Raw genomic sequence first — 12,791 nt, 5'->3', positions numbered from 1 at the left:
TTTTTATTAACATTTTTGCTCTTTAGCTACGTGATCGATTTTTTGTAATGATTTTCTTTTACAGTCTTTAAAAATGTAAAATTATTATTCGTATTTGTTTCGTATTTGTAAAAAAAAAAAAATTGAATAATTTAAAAGTAAGTTTGGAATATCATTTATTAATTTATTATATTTTAATTAAATATTATGGAAATAATTTATTTTCGATCTTAATTTCTTTTTCGTTTTTTTTTTGGTGTTTTGTTAAAACTTTAATTATTTTTTTTTTTTCATAAAATGCAAAAAGCATCGAAAGGAATGTATAGAGGAACATTATTTTTAGGAACCTCTTCCTATTTAAAAAATTAAATTTTTAATTACTCTTTCAATAATTATCAAAGAATTATAATATATATTAAAATAATTATTTGAATTCTTCAATATTATCAAATCTAGTTTGAACTGTTGATCATTCAAAAATTACAAAAAAAAAACTATACAAAATTATCTTATATTTATAAAAATATTAAAAATTTTTAATGTCATGTGTAACTTTATATTAATAATTATGACTTATTTAATTTGAAAAATTCAAAAACAAAATATATGTTATACATAACTTGCATTTCAAAAAAAAAAAATTCGTTGTCGATGTTAAGCTTATAAAATATTAAAATATAATTTCATATAAATAATATAACTAAGTTTTAATAATAAAACATAAAAAAAATAAAAAAAAAAAAACAAGTGGACAAGACATTTGAGACATACATAAATATTTATTAAGCATTCGCATGAAAATAAAAGTAAATGTATTACGTAAGTAAAGTGTTCATATTTACTTATGTAATAAATAAATTGTTGTTTTTTGATTGTGTTGGTCAAAAGCCTGTCATTTAGCTTCAACATTCTGTTCTGAACAATATCTTAAGTTTACATTTAAAAATTTTAGTTGTAAATATTTTTTAAATTTGCCTCTAATAACAAGAAGAATTTTTAATTTAAATCAAAATTCCAAAATTATATTTACAATTTTAATTTTCATGCGAATTCAAAAATAAAAAATTAAACGCAGAATTATTTAAAAAAAAAAAACATTTAGTTATTTTATGATAAATTTAGCAAACTAAAATAATATTTAAACATAACTAAAATGTTTTTCTAGTATTTTTTTATTATTTTTTATTTTTTGTTTTTTGACCTTTGTACATAATTAATTAAAAAAAAAATTTTACAATAATTGAAAAAATGTTTCATTTTGTTTGCTTAATTTTGTTAATTTTTTTTTTATTTTCTGTGATATTTTAGCGAACTTATTGTTTTTTAAAATATAAATTTATAATATTAATTATTTTTTGTTTCTCATTATTTTCTTTGTGATATTTATATTATTGTTTCTGTTTTTTAAGTTTTTTAATTTTTTTTTTTCGCTTTATTTTATATAAATTTTTATTTACATACACATTAAATAATAATTTTAATAGTTGGAATGATGAAAAATATTATTATTCTTTTTTTGATTTTTTCTAATTTTACTTCATGTATGCGCTCCATGAATGCAATTTTTTAAGTATAATTTTCATATTTTTCTAATATTAAAAAAGGAAAAAAAAAAATAAAGCATGAATTCCACGAATTACCTAAAAAGAAAGAAAAAAATAAAACAAAATAAATAAAAATTAAATAAATAAGTGAATGAAATAAAATAAAAATATAAAAATTAAAATATTTAAAAAGAAAATATTGTATAGTGCTAATATCGAAAAATATTTTAATTAAAATAAAAATACAAATTTATGCTAGGTTTATACCAAAAATTCTATAATGATAAACACTTCCCTTATTTCCTCATACTGAAAGATGGGTCAAATTAAAACTAATAGAAATAAGTCTTTTCTAATTCTATACATCATTTTAATATTTAATATAAAGCTAATAAAATATTTTCATTATAATATTTATTAATATTTTAAATTTCCGCTTTAAATCAAACAAAATACATACAGAACTTTTCTCAATTTTCGATTTCTAAATTTTATATTAATAAAGTTAATAAAAACGAATTATTTTGACTCAAAAAGTCAGAAATTTTATTTTAATAAATTTGCTACTCGTACATAAATTTTTCTAAAAAAAAAAATATATATGTTCAAAATTTTTCTTTTCAGTGCTAATTGTGTTTACACTTTTACTCGAACGTTTTAATTTGGCAAGTATAATTTTTATTTTTTTTTATTCCTCAACAGATGAAATTTTAATTTCTAAAGTTTAAAATATTTTTAATAATTTTGAATAATATTTTATAAATTTTAAGAAAATTTCAAATTTATTCAATCACAAAAAAAAAATTTAACAAAATATTCAGTAAGCTATTAATTACTTTTGAAAATTGTTATTTATTAAAGTGTGTTTTGTTGAAAATGGAAAAAATCGTGCTTTTCTTATTTTTACCTTAATAATATTCTGACAAAATTTCCTAATTTTTTCGTATTCCCGATAACGTTCAATATTCATTAATTTTCTACATTTCTTTTTAATAAAAATTCTAATTGTATAAAAAATATTTATTATAAAAAAAAACAAATATTTAAATTTCTTTTATTTTATAAAAATTTTGCAAAAATTTCTTAAAAAAATGTTTTTTTCTCTTATCAATATTAAAAATTTGTTAAATTTTCAAAAAACTTAATTTATTTATGATTTTATTATTAAAACAATTAAATAAATTATAAAAATTGCAACTAAAAAAATTAAAAAAAAATCTTATGCAAATTCACATCATTAATATTTTTAATTATTTTTAAAATGAAAAAACAAACTCCGAAATCTTTCTTCTTTAGAGTTGATCTTAGAAAATTATGTTGTCTAAATTACTTAAATAAAATTTTCTCAAGTTAAAAAACATAAAATGTGAATCTTTCAAAATTTAATCTTAAAAATTTCTAACAATTATTATTTTTAATTTCTTAACAACTTTTTATTTTCATTTTTAACGAATACTTCAGTTTTAATAAAGTGCTGGAGACAAATTTACATTTAGTTTATTAAATTTGAATATTCTTAACTACTTTTTTTTCATAATTTGCTCTATAAAACTCTTACCTCCTTTAAGTATAAAACTCCAAAATTTTTTTCATTTTTGTTTCGTGTCATCATTATTTAGTTTTTTTCTTTTTTTAATTTAATCATTTCGTAGCACTCTAAAAGAAATCAGTAAAAGTAGTTTTATTTTTTTTTTATCGTTTTTTTTTTTTTGGCAATTCATCTGATTTTTCGGTATTTTTTTCGCAAATCTTACATTTTACACAGCATAATCAATTTCACTCCATGGTCCACCCATTTTAAAGTCATCAATATTAAATAAATCCAGTATATTATCTTGACTAATTGGCAAATGTGTATTAAATGTATTATCATTCGCACTACTATTACTACAATTGCTATTACCACCATTACTATTACCACCATTACCGATACCACTACCATAATCATTATGAATTTGAAATTCTGGTGAATTTTGATTACTTGAACAACTTGATGTTGATAATATTGAATTAGGACCATTACGATTTATATTAATATTATTACTAAAACCACATATTCCACTATTACCAATATTAGTACTATTATTTCTATTATTATTGTTATTATTATTGTTATTATTATTATGACTAATACCACAACCATCATTACTATTTGAATTATTTGATAAACCAGATGAGAACGGATGTGGTGGTGTATTTATATTAGAATCTGGTGAAAAACTTGTTGTAAAACCTAAGCTAGCCAATGGATTATCAAAATCGTCACAAACATCCATTGGTGTTGTACTAAAATTATTATTTGTTGGACTTGATGCAATATCAAAATGAGTTGTATCAAAAGCATTTGTTGAATCAGTAGCCATTGCTTGATGATCAATATTACCGTTAACTAGTAAATTTGATCGACCTATGGTATTATGATGATGGCTACTACTATTAATATTACTATTATTTTCATGTTGATTTTGTTGCTGTTGTTGATTATGATGCTGTTGCTGTTGTTGTAACTGAAGATGTGGTTGTGGGTGTTGTTGAGGATGTCGTTGTTGTTGATTTGAATGTTGTTTGAACTGTTGCAATGGTAAATTTTGTAAGTGATGATGCAATTGTTGTTGTATTAATTCATTTATAGATGGTTGTAAACTTGGATTCATATCACGTCTTACGCTTAAATTTGATAACTTATTATGATTTTGAAGTAATTCAGACGATGTATTTGAATTACTATCAATGATCATTGATGGAAAATTATGACACGTTTCTTCGCTAATGTCCATATCTAATTGTTGACTCATTAATTCCAGTACCAAATCATCAAAGTGTTCTAAATTATTTGTTATGTGATGTGGAAGATGATTATGATGTTGGTGAAGTGCATTTAAATTTCCCGCGTTACTATTATTACTGTTAAAACTTTGTTGTTTTTGTTGTTGTTGATCATTTTGATGATCTTGTTGAGCCTGCTCAAGAAATGCATCAATAGATTTTGTAACAACGTCATCGATATGACAATCAGGTTGCATTGGAGATGCCATATCAATATTTTCAATATTAAGAGGAGTGTTCAGAAGTAAAGATGAATGAAAATCGGAATTATCAAGTATTTGCGTATCACCAGTTATTGTTGCTGCTGGTGAAGAATTCGTAACGTCTGAAGATGTAATTAAATTCATTTGATGTATATTATCAACTGCGGTAGATATATTTTGTTGCTGTTGTTGTTGTTGTTGTATTTCAGTGATTTGATTTAACAAATTATTTGATGTTGCTGGCGATGATGATGTGGATGGTGATGTCTGCTGTTGAGTCTTTTGCTGTTGAATTTCTTGCTGTTGAACTGATGTAAATAATAACTGACCATCTTGTTGAATAACATTCGAATTAGTACTGGGAGTAGTAGGAGTATCTAAAGCACTTTGTGGCAATTCACCGTTTTGTATCAAAATATCTAAAACGTCAGAAAGATTTTCAGATTTAAAAGAATGTTTTTTCAAATCGCCACTATTATTACTACTGTTGTTGTCATTTCTATTGTTACTGTTGTTATTAGAATTACTAGAGGTGGTTGCGCTATTGACTGATTTATTGTAACAATTGTTATTGCTGTTATTGCTATTATTCACTGTATTATCCAATATTTCCTTTTTAATTTTGAGGACAGGAGGAGTTATAGTTAAAGATGACTTTGTCATTGAAGTTAAATTAGTTGTATTTGAATTTGGTGCAGTGGTCGAAATCAATTGTGGCGGTTGAGAATTTATTTGTAATTTATGCTTAGCAATCGCTTCTTCATATAATGGTGGCGGGGGTTTTATATCTAATTGTATTTGGGTTGGAATATCTATATTTGACATAGTCTGATGTACTAATGGCGGCAACGGCTTTGATTCATTTTTTTGAATTTGAATATGTTGTGTTGAATTATGTTGTGAAGATGTTATAGTTTGTGGTATTGTAGTCGTTGCTATCGGAAATACAATACTCGGTAGTGACGCAGTTCTTTGATGTCCATTTATAATCTTCTTATTAGCATCGTGTAGTTGTGCTGGTGGTGGAATTTCTACTAAAAATATGGTTTGATTCTCATTATTCCAAACAAATCCCAAATTTTGTGTGGTAGTGGGGTGTGCAGTTATTGTTGCTTGTGGCTGTTTTTGTTGCGTTGTTGTAGTAATTATTGTAGCCTGACGGGATTTGTCCTCTTGTTTAGTCGGTATAATCAAAGCTGGAGTTGTTTTGTTATTTATACCATTTCCCGTAGGCGTTGCTGTGGTTGTAAGGACTAGTTGCGTTGTTGTTGCTTGTTTTTGAACTGCTTGAGCGGCTGCTGCAGCTTGAGCTTGTGCTTGTTGTTGTGCTGCCTTTTGCTTTTGTATTTTAGCCTCTAACTGTTGCTTAACCACTAATTTTTGATTTATAGGGGTGGACTTGGTTTGAACAGGTTGCTGTTGTACAATTGGTTTTGCTTGAGTCAAATGAATTTGAGGTGTTATTGGTTGTTCTACTAATAAAATTTGTGCTTGTTGTTTACTTTGTCTCATTTGCAATAGCTCTTGCTGACTCCTTTGTAATTCGCGTTTTAACTCAGCGATTTCTCGTTGTTGTTCTCTTACAAGATCTTCATTTGACGTCTGCAAAATTTGCTGTTGCGATACTTGTTGTAATAAAGTAGGAGTTTTAGACTGCTTTGCAGATGATGATTTAGTTACAGGAGCAATTGTAGCCAAAATCGTTCCCACCTGTGGAGCGGGTGTCACAATTGGTGTTGCTTGAACCACTACAGCAGCCGGTGACTCTATTTGAACTATATCCATGGATTCAACTTGTTGAATAACAGTGCTAGGTTTTGGAGAATCAACAATCATAGCATTCTTAGGCGAATTAACATACATAATGGTATCTTCACACTCCGTGGTATCATTCATAGGAACATCTGCAACAACAGGGATTGGCGTGCTATTAGTTGTAGGGACAATATCTAAAGGATCTAAAGGCAAATAAGGTCTCAAACGTTCAATCAACTGAGGTTTTGGACCTGATACAGGTAAATTACGTTTTTTAAGATGCAATTTTAAGTCAGAAACCTTCATTTTCTCTAATCGTCCAAGATCGGTTATAACTTGAGTGCTAGATACTGTTGCAGAACATGTTGATTCAGCGTAACTGCTAGGTGCCGGACTTGGCGGTGGAATAGATGAAACAACTGATAATGCTGGCGATGGCAGTGGCGGTGGATGTGGAATCGTTGAATTAGTTGTTACAATTTGATTATTAACTGGTGTATCACGACCAGTTGTTGTTACAACTGTTGAATTGACAGTTGGAGTTGCAGAAAATTTAATTGTTGTACTGGAATTGGTAGAACTGCCAGTAGTGGCAGGCAATACAGACTGATTTTTATTTAAATTCTCCAAAAATTTAAGTAAACAGTTTTGTTGCTCTAACATCAACTGATATGAAGTTTCGCATGTCGACTGATCGGTTTGCATATCATTTGATGAACCCGTGACGTTTAGTTTTTGGGCAGCAGCAGAATTAGGTGGTCCTTTATATTCATGAAATTTGATTGTACGTGCTTTACAAACCGGTTTAGTTTTACTCTTTTTTCGATTTTTATCTTTACCAGGAGCATCTGATTTTTGTTGCTGCTGTTGTATTGAATGGAATTGAAGAGCTGGTGATTGTGCTAATCGTGGCGTTAATGATTGTGGCGGTGATGATACCGATGATAAAGGACTTAAAGTTGATGCACTAGAACCCAATGAACCAGGACTTGCAATTAATGGTAAAAAGTTAGGACTCGAATTGGGTCCAGCAACTGATTGACATAATTCAGCAAACAAATTTGATGTGTCTTGTTTTACTTGTATTGCATTTGAGGTTGTACTCATTAACGGTGGTGGTGGAGGTGGAGGTGGTGGCGGAGTTACCGCTATTAAATTATTTTGATTTAATTGTAATTGATTTGTTGACAACGATTGTTTATTATTACTATTATTATTTGTTTGAATAATTGGTGCTGATGTTACAACAACTTGTCCAGCACTTGTTGGAATTGTTAATGCAAGTGTTACTAAACCAGGAGAAGTTGTTGTTGTTGTTTGATTATGTTGCAAAATGTGTTGTTGATTTGTTATATCAGATGAACAACTAGCTGGTGAATTTATTGGTATTGCAAATTCATTTAAATCAGTTTGTCGTGGTGGAGTATTTCTTGTATCACTTTCAGAGCTTTGTGAATCATCTTCGAATGTTATATAACTATTTGGATGTTGCGGTCGTGTTAATAATCCCTCTGATGTTGCTTTAAATGAAACTAAACCTTCTTTAACAATTTTTTCAATTGGTTTCTCTGTATGTAAAATATTTTTTTTTATTAATTCTAATGGACCAGGGCGATGTGATATTTGTGAATTTAGTTGATCTGCTAAACGTGCTTTTTTTAGCATACGCTGTTTTTCAGCTAAACTCGGATCAACGTGACTTTCATCATGTTCTAATATATGACGACGTTCCAATTCTTGACGATTTGGTCTTTGTTGAATTTTTGCTTTAAGTAAATCACCAGTTTTAGCACGCTCTAGTTGTTTACATTGTTCATGAATTGCCGGTGATGTTTTTAATGCTGTAAATATAACAAAAACATATAAGATTATTTAATAACTATAATATAAGAATATTTTTAATTTACATAAACTCTAATAGATTTTCAGGCAGTGATATTTAATTTTGTTAATATTATTCTATACATTTACATAATATTACTAAAATTCTATTATATTTACCAGGTATTATTCCTTGTTCAACCAGCTGTGTTATTGGTCTTCTAACCATTAGTTTAACTTTAAGAGCTGTAATGATAAAATTATATATTAATATAATTTTTAATGAAAAAGTCATCAATAATATTAAAATCAAAGTAATGAAAATCTTTATAGTTGATTAAACATAAAAATCGTTAATAATATTCTCAAGGATATTTAAGATTAAGATAAAGAGAAAAAAAACCGGTCTCACATTGCCTCAACCTACTCATCATTCTCCAAATTCTAAAAGTATAAAGAGACAAGTTATAATAAATAATAAGATTATAATAAAATTGGGAAATTAATTACTTTTTTTTATTTACGTACTTTCTGTTTTGTCTTTCTTAGAATTTTTCTACGAATTTCTACGAAGTACACTTAAAAAATACGAAAAATGCTAATATTTTGGTGGCAAAGATGACACTTATCCATTGGTTTTGCTTTATGTTCATGTTCATTTTAAAACATTCTTCTTGTTATCTTTTTTACTCTTTCCATGAAATTTTAATGGCTAAAAATTTTTATTGATTCAACCAACAATTATAATTATTTAAAACAAAAAAAAAAGCAATAATAATTTTTGTCAACTGACAGAAAATTTTCTTTTTAATTTTTTTTTGTCTGTTTTTGAATTTATTAATTTAGGATTGACAGTACAGGTATAGTGATTTTTTTTTCAATTTTATTAAATTAAGGCTAGACTAGAACAGAGCATGATATCTTATTTCAGATTATTATTAAATATTTTGTGATTGGATTATTAATTACTTCAAAAGTGAAACTAAATTAAATAATATTTCATATTTATAAAAACTCAATAATTCTTCCCCTTTAATAGGTGGACCTAAAATTATTCAAGAAGAATAAAAAGTAATTGAATAGCTTTGACTTAAATAAGAAAATATAATATGTACGTGCTTTAAATTATAATGTAAAAATTTGCTTAAATTCTGCAGTTTGTAAGATGGAGAATCTTTAACTTTTGGAATGAAAACTCAATATGTTGAAAAATTATTGAAATTGACATAATCCTTCTGATCTATTACTTATTTCCGAACATTTGCACAGATGTAAGTTATTGAGGAGGAAGGCAATATTATATTAACAGTCAATTATACTTTTTCGAAATGTCTAAATACTGACTATAAAATGTCGTGTGAATAAAGCAAGTTTTCTGTATCGTAAATTTAAATAGATTTGTCATATATGTATACGTATTGCAAAACCAATTACCTACCGTATTTAATCCTGCTTTAAAGACTTTTCTGAGTAGAAAAAATCTAATAAGCAAATGAAATCTGGCAACGATTTTTCCCTGCATTGAATACAATAAGCGTATTCAATACGGACAAATAATTTATTATCCATATTTATATTGTTAAATTTATACGATATCTGTATTTTCATTAAATTTCTGTTTCAAACTTCAATATAATCTTTGAATTTTGTCTTTTGAATTTAAACAAAATTTAAAATAAAAATGTATTTGTCAGAATTTGGAAAAAAAAACAATAATAAAATTTTAAATTTTATTTCCGGAAACAAAAAATATCAAATAATTTTCGAATTTTCTATATAAAAATCTTTTATTTCAAAATTTATATAAGTGTATTATGACGAAAACAAATAAAAAATCGTCAAAATCAAATTCTAAAAGTCGCCACCGTAATAATAATAATGTTAATTATATTTTTTCAAAAAATTTCTATAATTTACCAATAGAAGTAATTGAAGAAATTATAAGTTATATTGATATTTGGCATCGTAATCGTATACGTTCAACATGCCATTTATTCAGATTTGCAGCTGATACACTACTTTTACATGAATTTAATAAAAATTTGTATAAAAATTCAAAATTCAATACACAAAGTTATGATTACGTGGCAATGAAGGTAATAAAAATTATCCAGTACTAAAATTCAATTTTTTAATAAGATTTTTTTTTACAGATTATTCAAATTGCAACATGGCCCTATGTTAAATATGGTCTTAAAGAAATATTTCTTGGAAAATTACTTTTATTGTTAAGACATCATAATCCGAATCCTTTTTCACCACCATTGTATAAAGTTAAAAAGTTTCTTTTTGATTTTTACAAATTAAGTCAAGAATGTATTGGACAATCAAAAAATCAAAAAAATCGATTACTTTACGTTATAACACTACTTAATATAATAAATGTAAGTTGAAGTCATAGTATATAAAATTATTAATTAATAATTTATTATATATGTATTTGCATAGAAATTATCAAATTGTCAAATAGTTTCATCAGTACAAGATTATGATCTAAAAAATTGGTGTATTCAAATTAATTTGCAAGGTTCATGGTTTGGAGTATTATGCGCTAAAACTTTATATTCATTGCAAACATTCAACTATCATCGAAATGGTATTGAAATATTAGTATTAATGGCAACACTCTTGTTGATCGTAAATAGTGGTATACCATTCAGGTAAAAATATAATAATGCCTTTTTAAATATTTGAAATATTTAAATAAAATTAAAACAAAATAATTTTGACAATTCATTTAAGAAGAGTACATGAAGGTGAAACAATTGTTTTTGTATTGGGTCATGATATTATTGGAAATCGACAAAATTTACCAAAAATTAAAATGATATTTAATTTTTGTGGTTCATTAGAAGTATTAGAATTTTTAAAGAAAACATTTTTTAATGAAACATGGAATGAATTACCAAAAAAAGAATTTTCACTTTTCATTCGTTTCTATTGTAAAGAAGCTGAAAAATGGGGTTGTTCATCAGATTATACAATGTATGTTGGACCAAGAGAATGTAATCAAAATGAAAGTTTTTATTCTAAAAATATTGTAAACAATTAGAAAAATGAAAATATTTATTTTGTGAATTAAAATGTTAAAATTCGTCATATAGAATGTTTGCATGAATGTCAATAAAATTGTGTTTAAAAAAAAAATTTAGGTTTAAATAAGAAGTTATGTCACATTTTCATTATCTTTAACATATACATTTATCATACAAGTATACCGCGTTTATATGATGACTTAAAACTTACTTGAAGCTTATTTCATCTCCATATAAACGTTACTTGACTTGAAGCCATTTTCACACAAGTCAATCAAAAAATTTTGCTTAATTGGTTTGAAATGCAGTAGCTCAACGTTATCTTTCAAGCTGACATAGTAAAAACGCAACATGAGTTTTGAGAACATTTCAAATCAAGTTCTCAAGCTGCCATATACACGAGCTAAGAGTTCTTTTAAAACTTAACTCTGCTGAAATATTTTCTGAAATATGATGAAATAACTTTTGAAATTGTATTGTAGCTATACTATAAAAACTACTTTTAACAAAATATTGCGGACCCAGTTATTAAATCGAGCCAACCATTTTACATTGCTTACGTTTTGCGAGTTCTTTTAACAATATCATAAATTTACAATATAACTAGAGTTCTATTTTTCTGTTATAATCTAATTTGTATTCAATTTGTATGAGTGTTAAAAAGTAAAGGTTTAAAAGTAGTTCTAATGTAAAAACTTTAATTCCGCTCCAACAATTTAAAATAAGGATTTTATTCCAATATAAAAAATTTTAATTTTTTTCTAATACACACTAAAAGTGCTAAAAAAATTTCTAACATTTTTTATGTCTTTTAGAAAAAAAAAATTTTCTAAGAATTTTTTAATTCTACTTTGACCTAAAAACTTCAAAATATGAAACAACAAAAATAAATTATCATTTTAGGAATTATAATTAATAATTTAAAAACTAATAAAAATTCTCTATAAAAATAAAAAATAAAAAAAAAAGAGTTATTGAATGGTGACAAAAAAAAAATTTTTTTTTTGCTTCAAATATCAACTAAAATTTTTCCATTCCTTCACAAAATTTTCTATATTTTTTTAAAACATGAATAGAGAAAAATGAAATCATCAAAAAAGAAAAAAATAATAATATTAAAAATACTAATTACAAATTTTTGTTTTTATCGTCAAAAAATAAAAAAACAACAATTTCAAAATAGAAAAACCATACAGCACCACACACCTCCTTCTTCCAGTACTTCTGTACTAACAAAAACAACCGAAATGAAAATAAGGATGAATAACCGACATACTTTTTTTTTCGTTATTTAATTTTTTTTTGTTTATTTTATTTATTTATTATTTTTTTGTTGTTGTTTTTCCGTTATATTTATATTTTCATTTGACGAAAAACAAGTAAATTTGTGTACAAGAGCGAAGAAATTAATTAGATTCCGTGTACCTATGTATGTATATGCAAAATACAACTATTACGTATTCGGCAAGAGTTCTCGTCCCAACATTGATTTGATAAGTTCATAATAAAATATGAACTTATAATATAGATGGAAGAGACTCATACATATTGTACTTTTTCTAATTGATTGCTTTCATACTGATCGTGGTTCTACTTTCATTAAATTTTCATTAGATTCGGTTCCTCTT

General features: G+C 25.6%; 1 protein-coding gene across 2 annotated transcripts in view; it reads right to left on the bottom strand.

The window, feature by feature from the left end:
• Positions 1-473: 473 nt before the first annotated feature.
• The window catches only part of LOC129609045 (serine-rich adhesin for platelets), a 58,134-nt gene continuing 45,816 nt past the window's right edge, over positions 474-12,791 (bottom strand). Inside the window, exons 4-7 of one of the 2 annotated variants that reach the window (XR_008696930.1) lie at positions 8,309-8,374; positions 3,278-8,148; positions 3,082-3,179; positions 474-1,619 (exon numbers count right to left, since the gene is read on the bottom strand). Coding sequence is in view for 1 of the 2 variants with exons in the window: in XM_055520899.1 (XP_055376874.1) it covers positions 3,281-8,148; positions 8,309-8,374 (4,934 nt within the window). In the remaining variant the exon portion in view is untranslated. Of the gene's footprint in view, positions 1,620-3,081; positions 3,180-3,202; positions 8,149-8,308; positions 8,375-12,791 lie in introns of those variants that run through there. The other variant, XM_055520899.1, reaches the window with a different exon arrangement.

Source organism: Condylostylus longicornis, unplaced genomic scaffold, assembly GCF_029603195.1.
Source record: "Condylostylus longicornis isolate FDR11 unplaced genomic scaffold, ASM2960319v2 ptg000038l, whole genome shotgun sequence".
In the NCBI taxonomy this organism is placed as follows: domain Eukaryota; kingdom Metazoa; phylum Arthropoda; class Insecta; order Diptera; family Dolichopodidae; genus Condylostylus; species Condylostylus longicornis.
Note: the sequence above shows the minus strand (reverse complement) of the source record. Positions and strands in the feature narration are given on the sequence as shown.